At 39.2% G+C, this 24,112-nt stretch overlaps 1 protein-coding gene across 1 annotated transcript in view; it reads right to left on the bottom strand.

Annotated features, from left to right (window-relative positions):
• Positions 1–24,112, bottom strand: part of EXOC4 (exocyst complex component 4) — a 497,223-nt gene that overhangs the window by 99,845 nt on the left and 373,266 nt on the right. Inside the window, exon 13 of the mRNA XM_073652485.1 lies at positions 14,287–14,442. Coding sequence (XP_073508586.1) covers positions 14,287–14,442 — 156 coding nt within the window. The remainder of the gene's footprint in view (positions 1–14,286; positions 14,443–24,112) is intronic.

Genomic DNA, 24,112 nt, shown 5'->3' with positions numbered 1-24,112 from the left:
TATATTAATATGGCAATTTTCAGTTAGTTGGTACAATTTTGATCCCAGTTAATTTTACTTCTTGCAGTTACAGAACATATAATTTAGAAGCATATTATGAAAACTCCTCCTGCTGATGGCAGATTTCAGCCAATGGACTGGAGTGATGGACAGAAATATATATCAAATAAGATAATTCACACACATTAGACACGAATGGGTTAGGATAAATAACTAAAAACGAAATAACACAATAAATAATTGGGCTTTCTCCCATTTACTCTAAATCCATCATCAGGCTGTTAAAAAAAAAAAGTCACTAAAGTGGTCATGAGCACAGTGCTAATCCTACAGAAAATATGAAAATATCTGCATTAAACTTTAACACCTCAAATAGAGTTTAGTGGTTGACATGAAAGATAATAAGACTGTCAGTTATTTCACAGTAGAGTGCTCAAGACACAACTAGAATAAACCAAGCTAATAACGGCCCACATCAATCAACATATCTGCACTGGTTGGCACATTGTATTCCAAAATAATTCTTAATCTCCTATGTTAAATATTTAAAGGGAAGATATCATCGGAGTCATGCTGCCCAAACCGCAGGCAGCATTAGTCCAAGCCTGGCTGCACGATTGCAGCTAGGTATATTTGTCTGTGAAACACATTTTAGAAAGTTGTACTTTAAAGATCTGGCCGGGGACCATAGCCAGAAGTGAGACTAGTCCCCTAGCCGGCCTCTCGCAGCACTGCTCAAGGTGACTGATTGGTATGTCATTATGGGTAAGGCCAGTCCGTCACCTCTAGCAGCACGGGGAAACATCAGCCGGGGGCAGAGGTAGACTGGTCTCGTATCTGGCGACAGTCACTGACCGGCGCCTTTTTCAAGGTATAAAAACCAAGTAACTTGGTTTTTATACCTTGAGAAAGGCACAGGTCCAGAGCAGAAATATGCCAGTTTCCAATTTTGCCATCATACGTCTGGAAGAACCCTTTGCTCCAGCTAGGGACAGCAGCGGCGGCTTTAAACGCTTTTATAGGTGTTGTGCCCGCGCACAACACCCTTAGGTGAGCACTACCATCACTTATCCTTTAGTAGACAGTATTGCCCTATTTTGTGTGCGCTTCTGCCACTCTCCAAACCTTCTCTATGAAAATACTTTGTCATCATACTAATTTTCTTTATATGAACTGGAAGACTCATTCCAATTCACCTATACTAATCACAAACTGTTGGCTAATTTTATTTCTATCATATGTAATTACATGTCTTAAGCGCACCAACTAATGTTGGATTAGATTTCAAAGCAGCCATCCAGCTTGCATCCTGTGTACTTTGGCATTTCACAGTCTATGTGGACCAAAAAGTTACTACTGTGATGGTGTAGCTACAATGATAAAAAAAAGCAGTTCCGACTGATAAAAAGAAAAGATTCGAAAATGCACTTTATTTCACTCATTACATGTTTTGAGTCAGAAAATTACAGTCTAGCAGTGGTTACAAAAAAGGCACGACCCTACAATTGTCTCTGTAGATGGGGAAATGATTTTACATGGTCTCCTGATCTACCCTGTACATTATAATTCTCATTTGACAGCGATACCATTGGCACCCATGGAGTGACTGCAAACGCCGCAGCTCTAGTTTTCAGCACCTTGCTCAGTAAGACCAGCACCTGGATCAATGACATAACCAGTGCCATAGCTGTGGCCCCACTTTGCTGATAACCAACCCAAACTTTGATTACTGCCTGGTGGGTTTCTTTCGGCTATTGGACTCCAGTGCAGCTGCTGGATCGAGGTTCTTGCCCCTTTAAAGACCAAGCATTGCAGTAACCTTGCACTGTGTTCTCGTATAAGAAGTAGCCGCAAGTCACCGAATGTAGCAGTACAGTGGAACACTGCCTATAACCAAATCTTTATTAAAAGTAATAAATCTAAAAATGAAATTCTGCAGGAACAATTGTGTCTAAATTTCTAATTTTCAAGACGCACTCGATGATCAGTTTAAAAACAGCTTTTGACTTTAGCCATCAATTCCCTAAATAAAAGAAAGCCAGACAACATTCTCCAAGTAAAAAAAAAAGGAAGGGGAAAAACAACTATGTTCATTTAGGTTCAAAAAGATTCCACGTGTCCTTGTAGGAGCAAAGCATTCAGGGCTGCCAATTATTCTGGATGTTTGGACTGTACTGATTAAGCAGTTAACGGCAGCGCATTCTATAGAATAACCTCTATGGACACATTTTCCTCTGCTAATATTTGCTCCTACATTTACATTCCCATTCTAGGTAATATTTAAGTGTAGGTGTGTTAATCCGCACAACATACGTTAACAGAGATAACAGCGACTTTGCCATCATTTACTGATAACACTGACTGTCTGAATATGCCTTTTGACTATGGCGGAGCAGGGGACAGCTGTAATGATTTGTTATGCCTCCTACGTCTCCTCGTCTTCTGTTCTCGCACATCAAAGTCAAGCCTGCTAATAATAAATGTACTTCTAGGGCTGAAATTTCTGTTCTGTTAATGAAATGAGAGGTAACCTTTATATGACTTGAAGGACACCAAGTGCCAAACAGTCCTTAGGGCTTTAAAAACTAATTATACAAGGAGAATCCGTCCATTATTTCTTTCTTTGCCCTGGTGAGCAGAATGTGCTTAATATGCTGAAACCGTGACTGCTTACCTTGCTTGGGTGATGGCTGTTGACTGACGCATCCTATAAGCTGAATGAAACCCCAGGCACAGAACTCTTGAATGCTGGAGTGATCAGCTAAGTGTGGATAATGCCTACAACCCAAGTATCAGTCTCTGCCAGGGAAGTAGCCACAGGGGTGCAAAAAGAGCCACAGTGGTGCAAAAAGAGCCACAGGAGTGCAAAATGAGCCACAGGAGTGCAAAATGAGCCACAGGAGTGCAAAAATAGCCACAGGAGTGCAAAATGAGCCACAGGGGTGCAAAAAGAGCCACAGGGGTGCAAAAAGAGCCACAGGAGTGCAAAAGAGCCACAGGGGTGCAAAAAGAGCCACAGGAGTGCAAAATGAGCCACAGGGGTGCAAAATGAGCCACAGGGGTGCAAAATGAGCCACAGGGGTGCAAAAAGAGCCACAGGGGTGCAAAAAGAGCCACAGGGGTGCAAAAAGAGCCACAGGAGTGCAAAATGAGCCACAGGGGTGCAAAAAGAGCCACAGGAGTGCAAAATGAGCCACAGGGGTGCAAAATGAGCCACAGGGGTGCAAAATGAGCCACAGGGGTGCAAAAAGAGCCACAGGGGTGCAAAAAGAGCCACAGGGGTGCAAAAAGAGCCACAGGAGTGCAAAATGAGCCACAGGAGTGCAAAATGAGCCACAGGGGTGCAAAATGAGCCACAGGGGTGCAAAAATAGCCACAGGGGTGCAAAAATTGTCAAGGGGGTGCAAAAATAGCCACAGGGGTGCAAAAATAGCCACAGGGGTGCAAAAATTGTCAAGGGGGTGCAAAAATAGCAGTCACACCCAGGTGTGCCCCTCTACCACACAAGAAGATATGCATGTAATAAATGGCACTTAGAAGGTGGGGACAATGATATAGATTTTACATTGGAACCCAGAAGAATACAATAAATAAATATGACCTAAATGTCTGTAAGGATGGGTTTGCATTGCTACTGCAACATTGGGATATAAGTGTGTATCAAATAACTGAAATAAAAAATATGCAGTGAAAAAAGGAAGCATCTGTTGACCAAAAGAAAAGTAGGTGCTATTGTAATTTCTATTAAAAAAGTCATTTTTTCTAGTAAAAATAACTAAATGAACCAGGACTCAGACATAAACATGCATAAGGTAGACACTTTTGCTAAATATTTGATAGATAAGCAATAATGTGATAAATGTGGCTGAGTAATAGGGATCCTGTCAACGAGTTAAAATGCAGGTATCACATTTCCCTTTGTCCTGGTTCTGAGTCTCCAACAGCTGTATAAAAAAATAGTTGGTCTAATCCCAAAATGGCCCCTGTGCTAGAACAATATATGGGTCCTTTAGAGTCGATAAGCTAATCATAATGCATAATTGAACCTGCTTTAGAGGTGGCGGTGGCTCCTCTTAACTCATGGACCCCTGTGCATCTGCACAGGTTGCACCAATGGTATGTCCACCTCTGATATAGTATACTCTGGTCCATAGAAGTAGTACATACTACGGGCCATGGTCCGTGTAGAAATATGCAGATGTGCACTAACACTTTGGCTACAATTGGTCCACGTGCCATCAGTGTGTGGTTCATCAAGCACACGGATGGAAAACACGCTACTCTGAACAAACCTGTAATCTTCTAAACAGTATTTGAAAGAAGCAGTGAACGTTATTTTGAAACAATAATATAATTTGTGCACATTTTAGGAGACAGGTTAAGTTCTGTAAGCGAATACATCTGGTAAATGGTAGGCTTATGGTTCTATCAGCGTTGAATAATGTATCACTTGTCATTGAGAATCGAGGACAAGCCAAGTTTATTCAGCTCTGCGTTATCTCTTGCCTTAGGTAGCAATGCCATCATATTTACATACTGACCATGAAGCAGGAAAAGTTGCATGTTAACTACATTCTGGTACTCTAATCCCCAGCCTGGCACTTATTAACAAAATCTGTGCACAACTGAAAAAGCAAGTTCTGACATCTCCTGCAGCTACACACATCCTAATCTCAAAACACATGTGCTTATCATGGAGCCAAACCTGAGAGAAGCAAAATAGAAGACAAGACATAGATTCGTGCCTACACCACGTCAGACCCAATATTAACTTGTTTGGATGTTAAAACACGTACAATTAGTATGGTATTGGTATTCATAGGAGAGTGTTTAAGATGTTGGATATGTCAAGAAAGGCGTAGCAAGCCGAACTCCATTTTGCTAAAATTGTTGTGAAGTTTATTTAAAAATCTCATTAAAAACAACATGTTTCTGAGCTCTAAACCCTTTTTTCAAGGAAACATTGATCAATATAGGACAGATCCCATAATCCATGTTAAAATAACAGGAAACGGAGCAAAAAACCTCATCAGAACTACCTCTTGTGGACAAGTCCGAGTGAACATGACCTACAGACAAAAACAAGTAGTAATAAAGAATATGCAGAACATAGTCTACATTCACCTACCATGGTGACTTACAAAGGAATAGTAACGGCGTGATCGTAGTATAATGACTATAATGAATGCTTTGAGCACCAGATAGACAGATGATTGCTCATAGAGTGGTTTTCCATGATCTAAAGGGTGGGATACCATAATCCACATGGTTGGATTGGGGTATCGCTTCATTGGTGTTCAGTGTATTTGATGTGGACTCCCTACTGGCTAGCAAGTGGGGCTATGGAGACATCCCACTGTGCTCAAATCAATGTCTGCAGTCATTACACTGCAATCACACTATTATTATACCTCTGTGTGTCCCAATGGCAAGTGAATACGGGCTATGTATTGTATATTGTCACGTGTCTGTATGTCATATTCACTCCCAAGGGACGGTTATGCTAAATGTTTAGCTCTATTCTCTAATGTTTAAACATGTATCATGGCCCTTTTTTGCTTATATATTGATCTGTTAGGGATCATTGACACATCAGTTTGTTCCGGCGGCTTCACTTTTTACCAATGCCGCTCCGGTCCCGTGGCCGGAAGTCATTACGTCACAAGAGCTCAATGCAAGTCTATGAGTGCCAGAACGAGGCCAAAATGAGGCTCTCATAAAGATGTATCGAAAAGTGACCTCTGGCGCGCTCCATGAAACAGTGGAGCTGCCAGCAAGTCACTTTTCGCCAGAGACTGACGGAAGCGACGCTGGAAAAGGATGAAGGTGGCGGCAGGTGAGTATGAGACAGAGGAATTACATTTAAAGCACCACTCCAGCAGTGCAATAAAAAAAATGCTGGAGTTGTGCTTAAAATAAACTTTACAAGGATTTGATCTAAATGGACTACAGCGTACTATGCTTTCCATGAAGTATCCTACAGCCTATACCATTGTCATACTACTTGACAGATCTTCAAGTGAAGGTGACACTCGAGCAGAAAGGGACTTGGATATTGGCGGGAACCACCGACTATACTTGCCTACATGCGATGCCATAGTATAAAGTCTATTGAGCAAACCTCATCAGGTTAGTATTCTACCTATCATCTGTGATTTTTCTTTTCCTAATTTGTTGTACTAACCCGATGCAGGGCTTATATGCGTTTCCTTTTTGTTCATATAGGCTACTCATATCTGATCTGAAAAATGTACAAGGCTCTAGATTAAGAAATGCATGGAAAACTGGATTTTCTACAAACGTTATAGCACAAATCCTAAAGTATAAATGTTCCCCTCTTTGGAATGATAACAGGAGGTAAACACACTAGTGTAATTTGCTTTACATATAGGATCTCTTTATAATATAGGATCATGTTATCATTGCAAAACTTCATATTAGGTTCCAAAATGAGAGATTCAACACCAGAAGTACAATTAGATTTAGTTCTGTAGAGAAGATGAATTGTTTCTCCGGTGGCCATGCTGCTTGATTGCAACTTTTGTAAAAGCTTGATTGTGAAGTGTGGTAATCCAGGGTGATTATCACAAGAGATTAAAGCAGAGGACTATTCTCTGTTTACACCACAATTTACAACAGCATACAGCTCGGCAATCAGACAAAAATTGCTTCAGTAAATTCTGTTTTGACCTGGATTTGAGAAAAAAAAGACCAGGATGATAATCCCTAAATATGTATGTTGCCATCATCAATCAAAAACAGTAAAATTAGCAATCAGCACATGATTATGCAACAACAGGCAAGCAATATTAATCACAACAGATGAATAATCTGCTCAATTTAAATAGCCTGTACATCAAATATGATGTGTACAGCCGGAAAAGCAAAATTACAAAAAAAAGTCAGTTTTTTTTTGTTGCCCAAAATATGGAGCATGGCTTGCACTGTGTAGTGATGTAAAAACATTAATTTCTCCGTATGCACCGTATGGTTGTAAGTTTGTCAGGAAAGATGTCAGGTCTGTCAACAAACAACTCTCTTCAAAATTGCAAGAGAGAACAGAATATTCATTAAGGTGGAAATGGAACTTCATTGTAAATACATATAGATGATCATCAGCCATAAAGTATAAATGATAGTACTGCAGAACTTGCATTCACAGAGTAAATCACACTGCAGGGAAACCATCTAAACCTTTATCAAAAATGCATCTTTATACAAGGCTAAAAAGGATACGGTCTAGCCTCTCATTACACTCTAAGGTTATGTGCACACCCAGTTTTTCAGGGAGTTTTTGCAGTAGAAACTGAGCGGAAACTCTCCAAATTCTCCTCCAAACTCCTCAAAATTTTGAGTTTCTGCTCCAAAAACTCTGCAAAAACATTCTGTGCGTACACACCCTACATGCCAATTCTGCTTGAATTCTAACATCTTGTTTACCATTTTTACTCAGTGTTAGATTGTCCAAAGTTTCCCATATGCCATAGATAGTTGAATCCTTGCATAACCTACATCTACACACGTGGTCAAAATTGTTGGTACCCCTCGTTTAATGAAAGAAAAACACACAATGGTCACAGAAATAACTGGAATCTGACAAAAGTCATAATAAATTAAAAATCTATGAAAATGAACAAATGAAAATCAGACATTGCTTTTCAACCCTGCTTCCAGAGAATTAAAAAAATAAATTAAACTCATGAAATAGGTCTGGACAGAAATGATGGTACCCTTGAAAACAATGTGACAAAAGGGACATGTTAAATCAAGTTGTGTCCACTAATTAGCATCACAAGTGTCTACAATCTTGTAATCAGTCAGTGGGCCTGTATATAGGGCTACAGATACTCACTGTGCTGTTTGGTGACATGATGTGTACCACACTCAACATGGACCAGAGGACGCAAAGGAAAGAGTTGTCTCAGGAGATTAGAAAGACAATTATAGACAAGCATGTTAAAGGTAAAGGTTATAAGACCATCTCCAAGCAGCTTGATGTTCCTGTGACTATAGTTGCACATATTATTCAGAAATTTATGATCCATGGGACTGTAGCCAACCTCCCTGGATGTGGAGGAGGAAAATTGATGACAAATCAGAGAGACGGATAATATGAATGGTAACAAAAGAGCACAGGATAACTTCTAAAGAGATTAAAGGTGAACTTCAAGCTCAAGGAACATCAGTGTCAGATCGTACCATCCGTCGTTGTTTGATTCAAAGTGGACTTCATGGGAGACGACCAAGGAGAACACCATTGTTGAAAAAAAATCATAAAAAAGCCAGACTGGAATTTGCCAAACTACATGTTGACAAGCCACAAAGCTTCTGGGAGAAAGTCCTATGCATAGATGAGACAAAAATGGAAGTTTTTGGCAAAGCACATCAGCTCTATGTTCACAGATGGAAAAATTAAGCATATCAAGAAAAGAACACTGTCCCTACTGAGAAATATGGAGGAGGCTCTGTTATGTTCTGGGGCTGCTTTGCTGCATCTGGCACAGGGTGTCTTGACAGGTACAATGAAATCTCAAGACTATCAAGGGATTCTAGAGAGCAATGTGCTGCCCAGTGTCAGAAAGCTTGGTCTCAGTCGCAGGTCATGGATCTTGCAACAGGATAATGACCCAAAACACACAGCTAAAACACCCAAGAATGGTTAAGAGGAAAACATTGGACTATTCTGAAGTGGCCATCTGTGAGCCCTGACCTAAATCCTATTGAGCATCTTTGTAAAGAGCTGAAACATGCTGTCTGGAAAAGGCAACCTTCAAACACAAGACAACTGGAGCAGTTTGCTCATGAGGAGTGGGCCAAAATACCTGTCGAGAGGTGCAGAAGTCTCATTGACAGTTACAGGAATCGTTTGATTGCAGTGACTGCCTCAAAAGGTTGTTCAACAAAATATTAAGTTAAGAGTACCATCATTTCTGTCCAGGCCTATTTCATGAGTTTAATTTTTTTTTAAATTCTGTGGAAGCAGGGTTGAAACGCAATGACTGACTTTCATTTGTTCATTTTTATAGATTTTTAATTTATTATTACCTTTGTCAGATTCAAGTTATTTCTGTGACCATTCACAGAGCTCGTACCTCTTCAAGACAAATTCTAAAATATAACTTTTAATATCTGTATTAAATTATTGACAGTCATAAAATAACAAACCACAACATCAGTGCACAATGAGAGGAGGGGATAGTGCCTCACCCTATTTAGGCCCTATCTCACCCTATATTGACGGCCAATGGGGTACAGAGATTCTTAGTGGAGAACACACAGTTTCTTGTGACACATAGAAACAATGCTAAAAATACTCAAAAAGTTTTTATACATCTGTAGCCCTGATCAGTATAATTTGGCCACAGACACAAAAGGGTGCATGCATATAATCAAAGCGCATAACATGGATCAATTTTTAAAATTTTTTTGTTTGCTCGAAATCATGCCGCATAGAAAGATAAATCTTAAAATGCACTACTAAATTTCCATGACATGGACAGAGGATCCATTTCAAGATAATATTCAATGCCGGATCAGCTTATATATAGCTCATGATCTCAGTTAATAAATTGTCCTAGACCATGGATGCATTTAATACAAATAATTACCAAACCTATACATATATGACTTAATGCCTGCACAACTAGGATTGCATGTCATGAATGAAAATACAGTTAGGTCCATATATATTTGGACAGAGACAACGTTTTTCTAATTTTGGTTCTAGACATTACCACAATGAATTTTAGACAAAACAATTCAGATGCAGTTGAAGTTCAGACTTTCAGCTTTCATTTTAGGGTATCCACATTAAAATTGGATGAAGGGTTTAGGAGTTTCAGCTCCTTAACATGCGCCATCCTGTTTTTAAAGGGACCAAAAGTAATTGGACAATTGACTCCAAGGCAATTTCATGGACAGGTGTGGGCAATCCCTTCGTTATGTCATTCTCAATTAAGCAGATAAAAGGCCTGGAGTTGATTTGAGGTGTGGTGCTTGCATTTGGAAGGTTTTGCTGTGAAGTAAACATGCGGTCAAAGGAGCTCTCCATGCAGGTGAAACAAGCCATCCTTAAGATGCAAAAACAGAAAAAACCCATCCGAGAAATTGCTACAATATTAGGAGTGGCAAAATCTACAGAAAGAAAGCACTGGTGAACTCATCAATGTAAAAAGACCTGGGCGCCCACGGAAGACAACAGTGGTGGATGATCGCAGAATAATCTCCATGGTGAAGAGAAACCCCTTCACAACAGCCAACCAAGTGAACAACACTGTCCAGGAGGTAGGCGTATCAATATCCAAATCTACCATAAAGAGAAGACTGCATGAAAGTAAATACAGAGGGTTCACTGCACGGTGCAAGCCACTCATATGCATCAAGAATAAAAAGGCTAGACTGGACTTTGCTAAAAAACATCTAAAAAAGCCAGCACAGTTCTGGAAGAACATTCATTGGACAAATGAAACCAAGATCAACCTCTACCAGAATGATGGAAAGAGAAAAGTATGGCGAAGGCGTGGTACAGCTCATGATCCAAAGCATACCACATCATCTGTAAAACACGGCGGAGGCAGTGTGATGGCGCGGGCATGCATGGCTGCCAGTGGCACTGGGTCACTAGTGTTTATTGATGATGTGACACAGGACAGAAGCAGCCGAATGAATTCTGATGTATTCAGAGCCATACTGTGTGCTCAGATCCAGCCAAATGCAGCCAAACTGATTGGCCATCGTTTCATACTACAGATGGACAATGACCCAAAACATAAAGCCAAAGCAACCCAGGAGTTTATTAAAGCAAAGAAGTGGAATATTCTTGAATGGCCAAGTCAGTCACCTGATCTCAACCCAATTGAGCATGCATTTCACTTGTTAAAGACTAAACTTCAGACAGAAAGGCCCACAAACGAACAGCAACTGAAAACCACCGCAGTGAAGGCCTGGCAGAGCATCAAAAAGGAGGAAACACAGCGTCTGGTGATGTCCATGACTACAAGACTTCAGGCAGTCATTGCCAACAAAGGGTTTTCAACCAAGTACTAGAAATGAGCATTTTATTTACAATTATTTAATCTGGCCAATTACTTTTGGTCCCTTTAAAAACAGGGTGGCACATGTTAAGGGGCTGAAACGCCTAAATCCTTCATCCAATTTTAATGTGGATACCCTCAAATGAAAGCTGAAAGTCTGAACTTCAACTGCATCTGAATTGTTTTGTTTAAAATTCATTGTGGTAATGTTTAGAACTAAAATTAGAAAAATGTTGTCTCTGTCCAAATATATATGAACCTAACTGTATATCGTGCACATATGACTCACTGCCTGTACAACTCAACGCGTTTCCCCTTTTACCAAGGTTCATCAGGAGTATCTTATTTGGCAAATTTTCAAAGACATAATGTATAATGTCAAGGTTTACTTATCTGAGTCCTCCATATGTAAAAGCACAGAGTCTCCACCATCTCTCTGTAGAGTATTTTGGGAGTCCAGGAAGAGTCCCCACTATAATAAATGTGCTAGAATTGGGGTATTATTTCTGTGACCATTGTGGGTTTTTCTTTCATTAAAAGAGGGGTACCAATAATTTTAACCACATGTGTATGTATCAGTCTTCTGGCAGTGGCTTGTCTCCTGTCCGTGTGCTGCCCAAGCCTCCTGTTCGCGCTGCCCAAGCCTCCTGTTCGCGCCGACCAAGCCTCATTTCTAAAATTAACTTACAAAGTGCATAAATAATATACATTTTTTGCAAATATAATTCACCAAAAACAGTGCACACAACACACAAACAAATTCTTAAACGCACAGGATATGTACAGTGGTTTTCTACAACAACAATGAACATTTGTATTATGCTTTTCTCACAATGGACTTAAAGCGCATACAGCTGATCCTGTTGTGCCCTTAAAAAAAATGAAGGGGTGGAGGCCACCTAACACTTTCTAAAAAATAACCCTGAAACATCTCTTACCCTTAGATAATGATGTCTAGCCCTAATTATACCTAGATCTTGCCTCTATCCTTCCTAGGTATTTCCTCACAAAGTAGCTTCAATACATCAGGGGAATAGTATCCAGGGATAACAAAATTATGAGTGTTAGGACAAGGCAAGGATGGCAATTTGCCCCTGGTGCTGTTATAATCACTCCCCCAACCTACTAGTAAGGAAGAGGAGAGAAGCTGTCACATCTCCTCCTATTGATAAAATAAAAATCATATATGAATGGATTTTATCTTGAGAAAGTGCCAACATTGCACGCTGTCATATGCAGATTGCTCGTTGAATTCACTTATTGCTTCTGTAGAGGAGTGGGGTAGAAATCCTGCATTTGCGGACAGCAGGAGAATTGTGTGTGTGCTTTTCTCATTCATCCAGTACACAAAATACTAAATGAACAAACTGAGAATTTTTATAGAACCCCATTTTTGGGACCAGTGGAGGTGCCAGGAGTCCCACAGATAATCTTTTCACCTATCTCGTAGGTTGGTGATAACTCTCGATAAGGGAAGGGAATAATCCTTTACGGAATTACTGTGTGCTTTGCTTTTGTGTATACTGTCTCTACTAGACATTTATTCTTTTTCGCTGCAGTTTTCCTAGTTATACATATTGATGGACTTGCTCTATTTACATACGAAGAAAACTGAGTAGGAGGAAAAAGCAAGTTACAGAGAAATCAAATTCTCTTTTTTTCCGTCCAGATTTGTTGACTGAATGCAAGAATGATTTAAAACACTAATTTCCTCAATGGATTGATCAGATGGGTTATCAGCACCACCGTTTTTACCTATACATTAACATAATAAATACCACCACACAAAGACAATAGGTGTTTTATCGCAAATAAAAAAAATATGTATTTATTAAATAAAGATTAAAAAGAACAATCCCACAGATTATAGCAATGGAAGACGACAAAACATCAAAACATGAATATCATATTTATAAAGACATAGTAGTCAAGATATATATAGATTTATAAAACCCAAAAATCAGAAAATCCTAATAATTGCACGCAAATATTGCACAATCTATGTGGTTAGCATGAATCAAGGGGAATGTAAGTGTCTATAGAAGCTACTAAGAGGATCATTTCATGAATTCAAGAGCCCAAATGGGTGCACATATATAGTTTATAATATCCAAGCACGATAAGAGATCCCCTATATGTAAAGAAAAAAATATGAGTATGCCCTCTGATGAAGCAAGGGCAAAAGGTGCATTGGGGCACAGGACCACATCCCATATCTATTCATTTGGACATGTAAGTTGCCTTGTCACTACTCCTCTTCCTTTTTGGATGTTTCTTTACATATAGGGGATCTCTTATAGAGCTTTGATATTATATACTATATATGTGCACCCATTTGGGCTCTTGAATTCATGAAGTTATCCTCTTCCATTGCTATACTCTGTGGGATTGTTCTTTTTAATCTTTATCGAATAAATACATACTTTTTATTGGTGATAAAACACCTATTGACTTTGTTTGGTGGTACTCATTTATTGGTGTTGCCTTTTGTGACAAATATAATTTTCAAATTATTTATGCTCCTGAAGTTGGTAGTCATTAGCATAATAAAGTATCAAAACAGAATTTGTATGTTGAGGATGGTGCAGAAAAACCTAGCTAAAAGGAACCAATAGTTCCTAATAGATGCTGTACTCTATTACCAGAATTGGTACCCACTGTAAAGACTGCAAAACCACTAAAATAATGTTACGTGAAAAATATTGCACTTAAACATTTATAAGAAATAATGAAATGAAAAAATAGAACTCAATACATGTATTCTCAAAATTAGAATAAAGCTTCGCTTTTCAGATGGATGTACAACATCCCAGCATTTGAAAATATGTAGAATTGAAGACTATACTATTGTTGCCACAGATATGAGAACATTAACAGATGTACTGTGACTAAAAGGGCATATACACTGCAGGATAATCGTGAATGAGCATTGTTAAAAACGCTTGTTTTTACAATTGTCTTGACATGTAAACAGAGCGAATCAAGTGTATTATGCCAAGTACTGCTTATATAGAGGGTCCACTCATGCACCGAGGCCCACCAGGGTATTCACCGATTCTCCTGTTGGCCAGTCCTAGTCTGCTTACGAATATGTCAGCAAAATTGGGAGCAGACTCACAGTTATCTCAAGTATTCATCTTGTTGATGAATCTGGTACACACTGTACTAGGGAGCACAGTAGTGTTAAATCTCCCACTATATGTAAGGCAGTAATATCGAAATGAACTGTGTAACAAGAGGAATAACTGTATACCGTATAAAATCTTCTTCGTCTTCTCTTTTGGGTCTAAGCTGCTTCGGTTGAGTCATGTTCAGCCAGTTGGGAAGTGACTTTAAAAGTCGTGTAATGTCATCATCCTTGGCCCAGGAAGCACTGATCACAAATTTCTCATCAGATTGTACAATACTCCTAGGAGAGAAATAAAAAAAAAAGATTGTTTTTAATACCATTGACCTGTAATGTTTTTTCATAGGCAGTTATGATGTAATTTAAAGGGACTTACAATACTGAAAAAAATGCCCATGCTTAGAAATACCTCTAAACATCATCAAATACTTTGATCATCACAACAGACACTCTCAAGAACCTTTCTGCACACACCATTTATTTCCCCACTTCTAATAGACCTGTGTCCCATAATTTTTTGTTCTTGCTCTACAAGCAGTTATTGACTCACCTCCGTGGTTAGATCTTGTTCTGAGCAGACTGACCATCTATGGGAACAGCACATTGGTCCATAAACACAACATAATTCATCCTTGCAAGAGGATAAAGGACCAGTCTATGAATGTTATGACATTCATCTATGTCAATAATTCTTCGGACATACAGGTGCATCTCACTAAATTAGAATATAATCAAAAAGTTAATTTATTTCAGTTCTTCAATACAAAAAGTGAAACTCATTTATTTTATAGAGACATTACAAACAGAGTGATCTATTTCAAGTGCTTATTTCTGTTAATATTGATGATTATGTCTTACAGCCAATGAAAACACTAAAGTCATTAACTCAGTAAATTAGAATAATTAACAAAAAACACCTGCAAAGGCTTTCTATGCGTTTAAAAAGGCCCCTTATTCTGTTTCAGTAGGCTCCAAAATCATGGGGAAGACTGCTGACTTGACATATGTCCAGAAGGCAGTCATTGACACTAAGTAAATGCAAAGTAAATTTTGTATTACATTTGAAAATCAAGGTCCCAAAGCCTGGAGGAAGAGTGGAGAGGTACACAATCCAAGCTGCTTGAGGTCTAGTGTGAAGTTTCCACAATCAGTGATGGTTTGGGGAGCCATGTCATCTGCTGATGTTAGTCCACTGTGTTTTATCAAGACCAAAGTCAGCGCAGCTGTCTACCAGGACATTTTAGAGCACTTCATGCTTCCCTCTGATGACAAGCTTTTTGGAGATGGAAATTTCATTCTCCAGCAGGACTTGGCACCTGTTCACACTGCCAAAAGTACCAATACCTGGTTTAAAAACAACAGTATCACTGTGCTTGATTGGCCAGCAAATTTGCCTGACCTTAACTCTATACAGAATCTTTGGGGTATTGTCAAGAGGAAGATGAGAGACACCAGACCCAACAATGTAGACGAGCTGAAGGCTGCTATCAAAGCAACCTGGGCTTCCATAACACCTCAGCAGTGTCACAGGCTGATCGCCTCCATGCCACGCCGCATTGATGCAGTAATTGATGCAAAAGGAGCCCAGACCAAGTATTGAGTGCATTTTCTGAACATACATTTCAGTAGGCCAACATTTCAGATTTTAAAAACATTTTTCAAGCTCTTGTTATAAAGTATTCTAATTTACTGAGATAATGACTTTTGTGTTTTCATTGGCTGTAAGCCATAATCATCAACATTAACAGAAATAAACACTTGAAATAGATCAGTCTGTTTGTAATGACTCTATATAATATGAGTTTCACTTTTTGTATTGAAGAACTGAAATAAATTAACTTTTTGATGATATTCTAATTTAGTGAGATGCACCTGTAACATACTGTTGACTTATCCTTATGATACGTCATTAGTCTTAGATCGGTGGGGGTCAGACACCCAGCTCCCCCTCTGACCAGCTGTAATTTGCTCCACTGGCAGCTGGATGTAAAAGCTTTGTATAGGTCAACAACATGTTGAGCCCGGAAAACCCCTTTACTGAAAGACTTTCTCTATTAGCACTTCAAACCCTGCCCAACATTGTAGATACACGTGTTCTGAGATAGCGCTGGTGTATGTGATAGGAACATAAAGCGTAGTCCCAATGGGGACTGTAAACGATGTGAATGGTACCAATCTATCTACAGATCTGTGGAATTTGTTGAAAAAAATATATAAAGCATGGATAGATAAGACTCTCTCGAGTAAAATATTGCAGTATATGCTAAAACACTGCCAGGGCATATTCTCATCTGAAAAATATGTATGGTGCAATATAGGATAAACGCTCATCTATACTTAAAGGGGTTTTCCCACAAACAAAAGTTCATTTTAATCAATTGATCTTGGAATAATAATAAGATCCACATTTGGATGCGTTTAAATAAAATGTTCATGTGCTGAGATAATCTTATAAATGTGCCCCTGCTGTGTACTGTGTAATGACTGTGTCAGACCGTGTACAGGAACATGGTCTGATCATACCACAGCTCCTGGGCAGGGAAGGAAGCAAAAGAGTACACAGACAGGACAACAGCAGATTCTTTCTATGAAGTAAAACATTGTTTAAAAATTGAAGGGAAATGTTTTATCTCACAAAAATAATCAGCTATGATCCCCTGTTGTAATGTCTGTATTGTCTTTTCCTTCCTCCCCTGCCCAGGAGCTGTGGTATGATCAGACCATGTTCCTGCATGGTCAGACACAGCCATTACACAGTACATAGCAGGGGCACAATTATAAGATTATCTCAGAAAAGGAACATCTTATTCAAACACATCCAATTATGGAAGTTATTATTATTACAAGATCTATTGATTAAAATGAAATTTTGTTTGTGGGAAAACCCCTTTAAGTAAACACAAGGTAAAGTCTTTCAACTATTAATTAAATGGGTTTACTACAATGTACAATTTAACCATTGTATATGGGAAAGCTATTCACATTGTGAAATAAAAAAAATGGTGAGGAATTATAACACAAACTTATTTTTATTGAAGGGTCTATAAGTGCACCAAATTAATGGCTCACACTCTATTACATATTTGGCGCATCTTCCCTTTATAAACGTCTAGTGAAACGCTAAAAGTATGTTCACACTACATCTTTTCCGCTCATAAGAACATCGTAAAATGCACTAAAAAAACATTCCAAAGAATCATTTTATTTGTTTCAATGGACAATCCACTTGCTGTTCATATGTTCATCATTTTGAGCATCTTTTAAATGCTTCAGGCTTAGAAAGAAAACGTTTAAAAGAAAAGACTTGTCCTTCAGGCGTTTCCAGCTAGGAAAACACTACATACTATACAATATAAGTCAAATATGATGACTAAAAAACATGCTCAGAAGATGCCCAGGCCTTTTTCTGAGAATTTTATATTTTGCCTTAAAAATGCAAGCAATTTAATCATTGCTTAATGGATTTGAAAATTAAAAGAAATGTCAATAAAAAGACGCCTGCAAACCACTAGAAATACATCAAAATGACCGACGTACAAAAAATGTGGACAAAGCGCATCAAAAAATGACCAGAAAAATTGTCATGCTTAAAAAATGCAAGGCACAAAATTCAATTCTTGAAATGTCTTCCACTTCAAGAATGGACAGATTTGACCATCAGAAAAAGATACAGTGTGAACATACCCTAAAAGTGTCTACAATCGCCCAGAATCTATACTAAATTAACCTTCAAATTACTTACCTGGCCAAAGCACTCAAAATTGTTTAAGAGGACCAGATCCAACATGCTTGGATTAGTAAAGGACAGTAGATCATTAGTATGTCATGCCAGTTTAGGATTTAGTTCCTCACCATTTTTAACATTTCTACTCCCAACCAGTTAAACTGTTCGTTACATCTGGAAGCTGAAAACTATTTTTCAGACTGTTTTGTCTCAAACTCCCGACAGATAGCACTTATACCCAGAAACAGTACAAAGCACAGCTGTGTAAGGGGAAGACAACGATAGACTTCCAGCTTCTAAATTTAAACAAGTGACAGACACAATTCTCTAAACTAGAGGGGAGGAATAAAATACTTAAAGCAAAATGTTCTAAAAGGTAGAATAAAATTCTCAGCATGTAGAACATGTTACATGTGTTTTTATGTCCATAAGAATGGATAGTAATTTACATGCATTATAAGCTGGATATAAATGTTCATGCACTGGCAGTAAGGATAATAAAACCTATGCGGTGTATACTGTTGGTTACATTGTCACAATAAGTTCGTTGGGCACATTTCACGCATTGTTAAGCTATTTTCGAGCCACTTTGCACTTGTAGAAATTTAGTGTAGTACAAGCAGCTGGAACCCTACCTTTTAGCCACTTCAGAGAAATGAAAAATAACAAAGAAACAAATATGTATATGGTCTTATAAGGCAACATTAAGGCTGTGTGCCCACGATGCATTTTTTAAGCGTTTCCGCAGCGGCACAAACGCTGCAGAAACGCTTAAAAAACCCATGGTTGAAGGCCTGCCATGTTCCCCAATGATAATCCGCATGTCCTGGCACATGCTGTGGAAATTTCCGCTGCGGATTATCATTGCGGAAAAAAACGCAGCACTACTAATTATTTTGCGGAAGTGCTGCGTTTTTGCTGCCATTGACTTGCATTAGATCGCATGGATTACGCATCACTGTATATGTAGCTGCGCATTACATGCATTCTAATGTGCGGATGGTACCCGGGCTTGGAGAAGAGGAGACTCTCCTCCGGACCTGGGTACCATAGAACCTGTAAAAAAAAAAGAATAAAATAAAAAATATATATTTACCTTCTGATGGCCCCCGGTGCGCTCGTCCTTTCATGCCGGCAGATCGCGATGTACTGAAGGACCTGCTCTGACGTCATAGTCATGTGACGGGTCACGTGATGCTGACGTCGGCAGGTCCTTCAGTGTACTGCTGCCGGCAAGGGAGAACGGAGTGAAGCAAGACAGCGCGGGCCATCAGAGGATAAGTATATATTTATTTTTTTATTTTTTGACATTCTCTCGGGTCACACTATATAAATCCATGCTGTTTGCATGCATTTATATAGTGTGACCAAGTTGTCAAGCACTTTCCAAGTGATGCTAAAATAGCTTGACAACCCGCATGCGGAAATGCATGTGAAGAACGCTTCACATCCGCTTGTCCCTGGCAGGAAAGACGCATGTACAACCCGCATGTACAATCCGCATGTACAATCCGCATGCGTTTTTTCTGCCAGGGAGATGCAGAAACGCTCAGGAAAAATCCGGAGCATTTCTGCATCGTGGGCACATGGCCTTAGCGCTAATGCATGAAAAACATGGTAACAAAATTCCAAGACTGTGTAGTGGTCATTTGCAATTATTAAAGGGAATCTGTCGCCAGGTTTTCGCCACCTAATCTGAGAGCAGTACAATATAGAGGCAAGAACCCTGATTCCAGCAATCAGTCACTTACTGGGTTGCATGCCGTAGTTTTTATAAAATCACTGTCTTAAAAGCGAATTATCAATAGAGAACTAGTAAACTTGCTGCCATGTAGCCCTCGGTGAGCTCTGTGTATCCACGTCCACACCACTGATTGGTGACTTTCTGCCTATGCACAGTGTACACAAAGCTGCAAATCAGTGATGTGGGTGGGGTTATACAGAGCTCAGCATTCAGATAACTGGTAGATCTGCAGTAGCTAATACAAAGATTTTATCCAAACTACAGCACTCAGTAAAGTAAAAGACACATTGATTAATCAGGGACTCTGCCCCTACATCATGCTGCTCTCAGATGGGGTAGCAAAAACCTGGTGACAGATTCCCTTTAAGTGTAACTAAAGCTGATAGCAATCATTAGTGATAGTATTTGGTCCCATAGTTTAATAAATAGTCCAATTAGCAATAAACAATACTAACAATAAACAGTTATAGCTTAATGTATAATCATTAACGGGTGAATGCTAGTAAGAAATCTCATGAATCCAATTGAAAACACTTGGAAATATATTTTTATAACTTCTATAATAGCGAATATCCAATATAATTACACAGACCATCCAACTGAAAAAAAGATGCTTGTGGATTGGAGCTTAGCCAGTATAATTAGGTTAATTGTTACTTCCAAAAGCTATTATCAGCTAATTAATTCACAGATCTCTGATACAAAGGGAAAGCCTTCTATGACATCTCTGTTATCTTACTAGCAAAGAGGGAAAGAAAACTGGTTCAACCTCAATAGCCAATAATATTCACTGTTCACTAACGATTTCACAATTGCTAATGATATGTTAGACTTTGGTGGGATTGCTTCTGACTGATGGAAATCTTATAGGGCAATGCAATTGCACAATATATCACAGTTTCATAGGTTGAAAAAACCCACATAGGTCCGTCAAGTTCAGCCTTTCCCCACCAGTTATGCATTCTTTATCGCTAGATTATTTAGAACACACAATGCCATTTGTAGTGAGAAAAGCATCTAGCTGTTATAGTGTCAGCCATTACTACCTCTTGTGGTCGGGCATTCCACAGTCTGACTGCTCTGACTGTAAAGAACCCTTTCCTATGTAGCCGCTGGAATCACCTTTCCTCCATATCCTTATTGTGCTAAATGGCACTCACAATCAACATCAGTATAAGAAGCATCAAATACTTTCATGTTTGTTTTATGTAGCAAATTTGATTATGAAATGTAATTCATATTTCTGTAACTCAAAAGTTTCCATATAGCATTTTAATAAATTAATTTATTGCAAAAAGTTTCATTGTTAATGTACACCAAAGTAAATATACACCTGAATAAAGTGTTGGAGGTGCTCAATAATACACACTATATGATCAAAAGTATTGGGGCATATCTCTTAAAGGGCTTTTCCCACAAACAAAGTTCATTTTAAATTAATAGATCTTGGAATAATAATAATTTCCACAATTGGATGTGTTAAAAAATGTTCCTGTGCTGAGATAATCTTATAAATGTGCCCCTGCTGTGTACTGTGTAATGGCTGTGTCTGACCCTACAGGAACATGGTCTGATCATACCACAGCTCCTGGGCAGGGGAGGAAATAAAGGAGTATACAGACATTACAGCACAGGATCACAGCTGATTATTTCTGTTAGGCAAAACATTTCCATGTCTGATTTTTACCTCACAGAATGAATCAGCTGTGAATCTCAGTGTTGGACTGGGCTGCCAAGGCCCCACCAGTAACCAACTCCAGGGCCCAACTTTTCAGCTATATGAAAATGTGACATTATCCTCAATCACAAATTTACTGGGTAGATTGTTAGATGAATAAGATGCTGCCTTTGTCTACACATAGTGAATCAAGTGTATTGGGCAAGTACTGCTCATATAAGAGGGTGGTGGCCCACTCTTGAAAGGGCCCACTGGAGAATACGCCTGTGGGCCAGTCCAAGCCTGGATGTGATCCCCTGCTGTCCTTCCTCCCCTACCCAGGAGCTGTGGTATGATCAGACCATGTTCCTGCACGGTCAGACACAGCCATTACACAGGACACAGCAGGGGCACATTTATAAGATTATCTCAGCACAGGAACATTTTATTTAACACATTCAACAGAACTTATTTTAATTCCAAGATCTATTGATTAAAATGTACTTTGTTCATGGGACAACCTCTTTAATCAATGAATTTAGGTTTTCGATTCAGTCCAATTGGCATAGGTGTATAAAATTCAGCACCTTAATACGAGGTCTGCCTTTACAAACATTTGTGAATGAAAGGCTCGTTCTACAGGGCTCACTGCATTTGAGCATGGTCCTGCAATAGGACGCCATTGTTACACGTCAGTTACATTTTTTTCCCTCCTAAAAATTCTACCGTCAAATGTTATTGAATGTTGTGATGTTATTGAAAAAAAAATGGAGACCATGTAAAGTTACAGATTGAATCGCTGAGTGCTGAGGCACCAAGACCCGATTCATTAAGACTGACGTTTCGCTAACCAGTCTTAATGATGGACGTGCAGGAATAAGTTGCACAAAATTTATTAAGATGTGCATGGCACTTAATGAATCTGGCTAATCTTCTAAGTGGTGTTCGCCTTGCCAGAAATGCTACTCCAGTCAAGGATGTCATGACGTGCCCTGACTTCTGAGGCCTGGTCGCAACTACAAGTCCTGTTCTAGAGTTAAAACACCGAAACATGTTTGAGGAAAGAAAAGGCCCTGCAGATCAGACAAGCGAGCAGCGGGGATGCCGAGACAGGTGAGCGGTGAGGTGACTATTTGCGAATTGGATTTCCCGGAAAAATCCATACAATTTGGCAACTTTGAATCTCACCAGATCCACTCCTCTCTAATAAGCACTATTTTTCTTGTGACCGTTTCTTGCAGAGCCATGACCCTCCATGGCATTCTCCATCGCAGGTGAACTCTCTGATGCTTCCAGTTTCAGAACCCATCTCTATCAATTTCCCTTCATCTTTACAATATGGTAGCTCAGGCTCCAATATCTTGTAAGCTTCCACCTTCATTTCAGTCTAATGAAACTGTCTGATATTCATCCAGAAAAAAACAGATGCTTTTTATATAGTGGTCAGTATGCAATCAGTATACAATCTGTATGGCATCAGTTTTTTACATCAGCAGTTATTGACATTTACAAGACCAAATACAATTTTCTCTGTTAAGAATTGCAATGCATCTGTTAAAAACCTGATCAGTATGGGATCCGTTTTATTCTGTGCACCCAGAAATCTATGTTTTTAAAAATGACCTTAAATGGGTCCATATTGCTTCTGAACCCATGGACAAATAGGAGAGTCTCATCCAAAATACCAAGGAAAATAATACATACTGCAATTTTATCAGGTGCTCATAAAAACGCTCATCTGAACAGCCCCATTGAATAACATTGGTCTTAGTGCTGTCCGTGTGATGTCAGCTTTTTCATGAACTGCGCTCGGACCGAAAATACAGTAGTGTGAACACGTCCATAGATGCAGCTGACATAAAAACATCCACCGTAAAACCAACAGTATGGCTCCAAGACAGTGGCACTTCCTATTTGACACCAAATCCTCTCAAATAATGACATTCAAGAATCCCATTTCTGGTGTCTTCAAATATGCAAATAGTCTCTTCAGATAGGAATAGGACTAGAACTCTAGTGCCACCTACTGGAAGTAGCAATCCTAAAAGTCAATACTGACCCTTTAACGAGCCTTGTCATATGACTTAAGATAAAAGCCAAACCAGAATCTAAACTGGCAGACAGTGTTTCGAGGTATTGCCCCTCATCAGTCCACAATATGAGATCTGATATGGCTGGGTGAGAGGCTTAAGACTGAGATCTAAGGGGTAACATTTCTCCTTGTGGAGAGTGACAAGTCAGGCCTGGCATGTCAGAGTGAGGAGACTTATACGCCATGCATGCTCCTCTGGAAAATTAAATATGCAAATTGCCTCTTCAGAGAGGAAGAGGACTAGAACTCTATAGCGCCACCCATTGGAAGTACCAATCCTAAAAGTTCAATAGACACAGGAAAAGGCGACACGGCTGAGGCAATGCGCTTTTGATCGCAATAGGGGTGCCTGGACTACATAGTGTCCATAGTCCATTTCAGTTATAAAGAGGGCAACATCATTACATGCTGGGCACAGTGACATCAATAACCGTGCTTTTCAATGCAGAACATAGTGTCCCTTACAAATTGCACTTTCAATTCACCTCCCTTACGAGACTACTAATATAAGTAACTTGATGTCATTCACCCTACAAGGTAGTTTCCTACACGGCAATTTACTGATGAAAAAGTTAATGAGGTGTGGCAGGTAAAGTCAGTGGACGGCAGGTGTCTGAAAAGTTCCTGATCTCACCTGACATCAGTGACAGTGCAGCACAATAATGTCTCTGCTGGAATGAAGGTGCCATTGCTTTTCCTTTGCCTTTTTCATGTTTTATCACGTCTCCATCATAT

This window comes from Phyllobates terribilis, unplaced genomic scaffold (genome assembly GCF_046119375.1).
Source record: "Phyllobates terribilis strain yellow unplaced genomic scaffold, ASM4611937v1 Scaffold_11__3_contigs__length_659146591, whole genome shotgun sequence".
In the NCBI taxonomy this organism is placed as follows: domain Eukaryota; kingdom Metazoa; phylum Chordata; class Amphibia; order Anura; family Dendrobatidae; genus Phyllobates; species Phyllobates terribilis.
The sequence above is the reverse complement of the archived record's forward strand: the minus strand, read 5'-3'. Positions and strand labels throughout refer to the sequence as shown.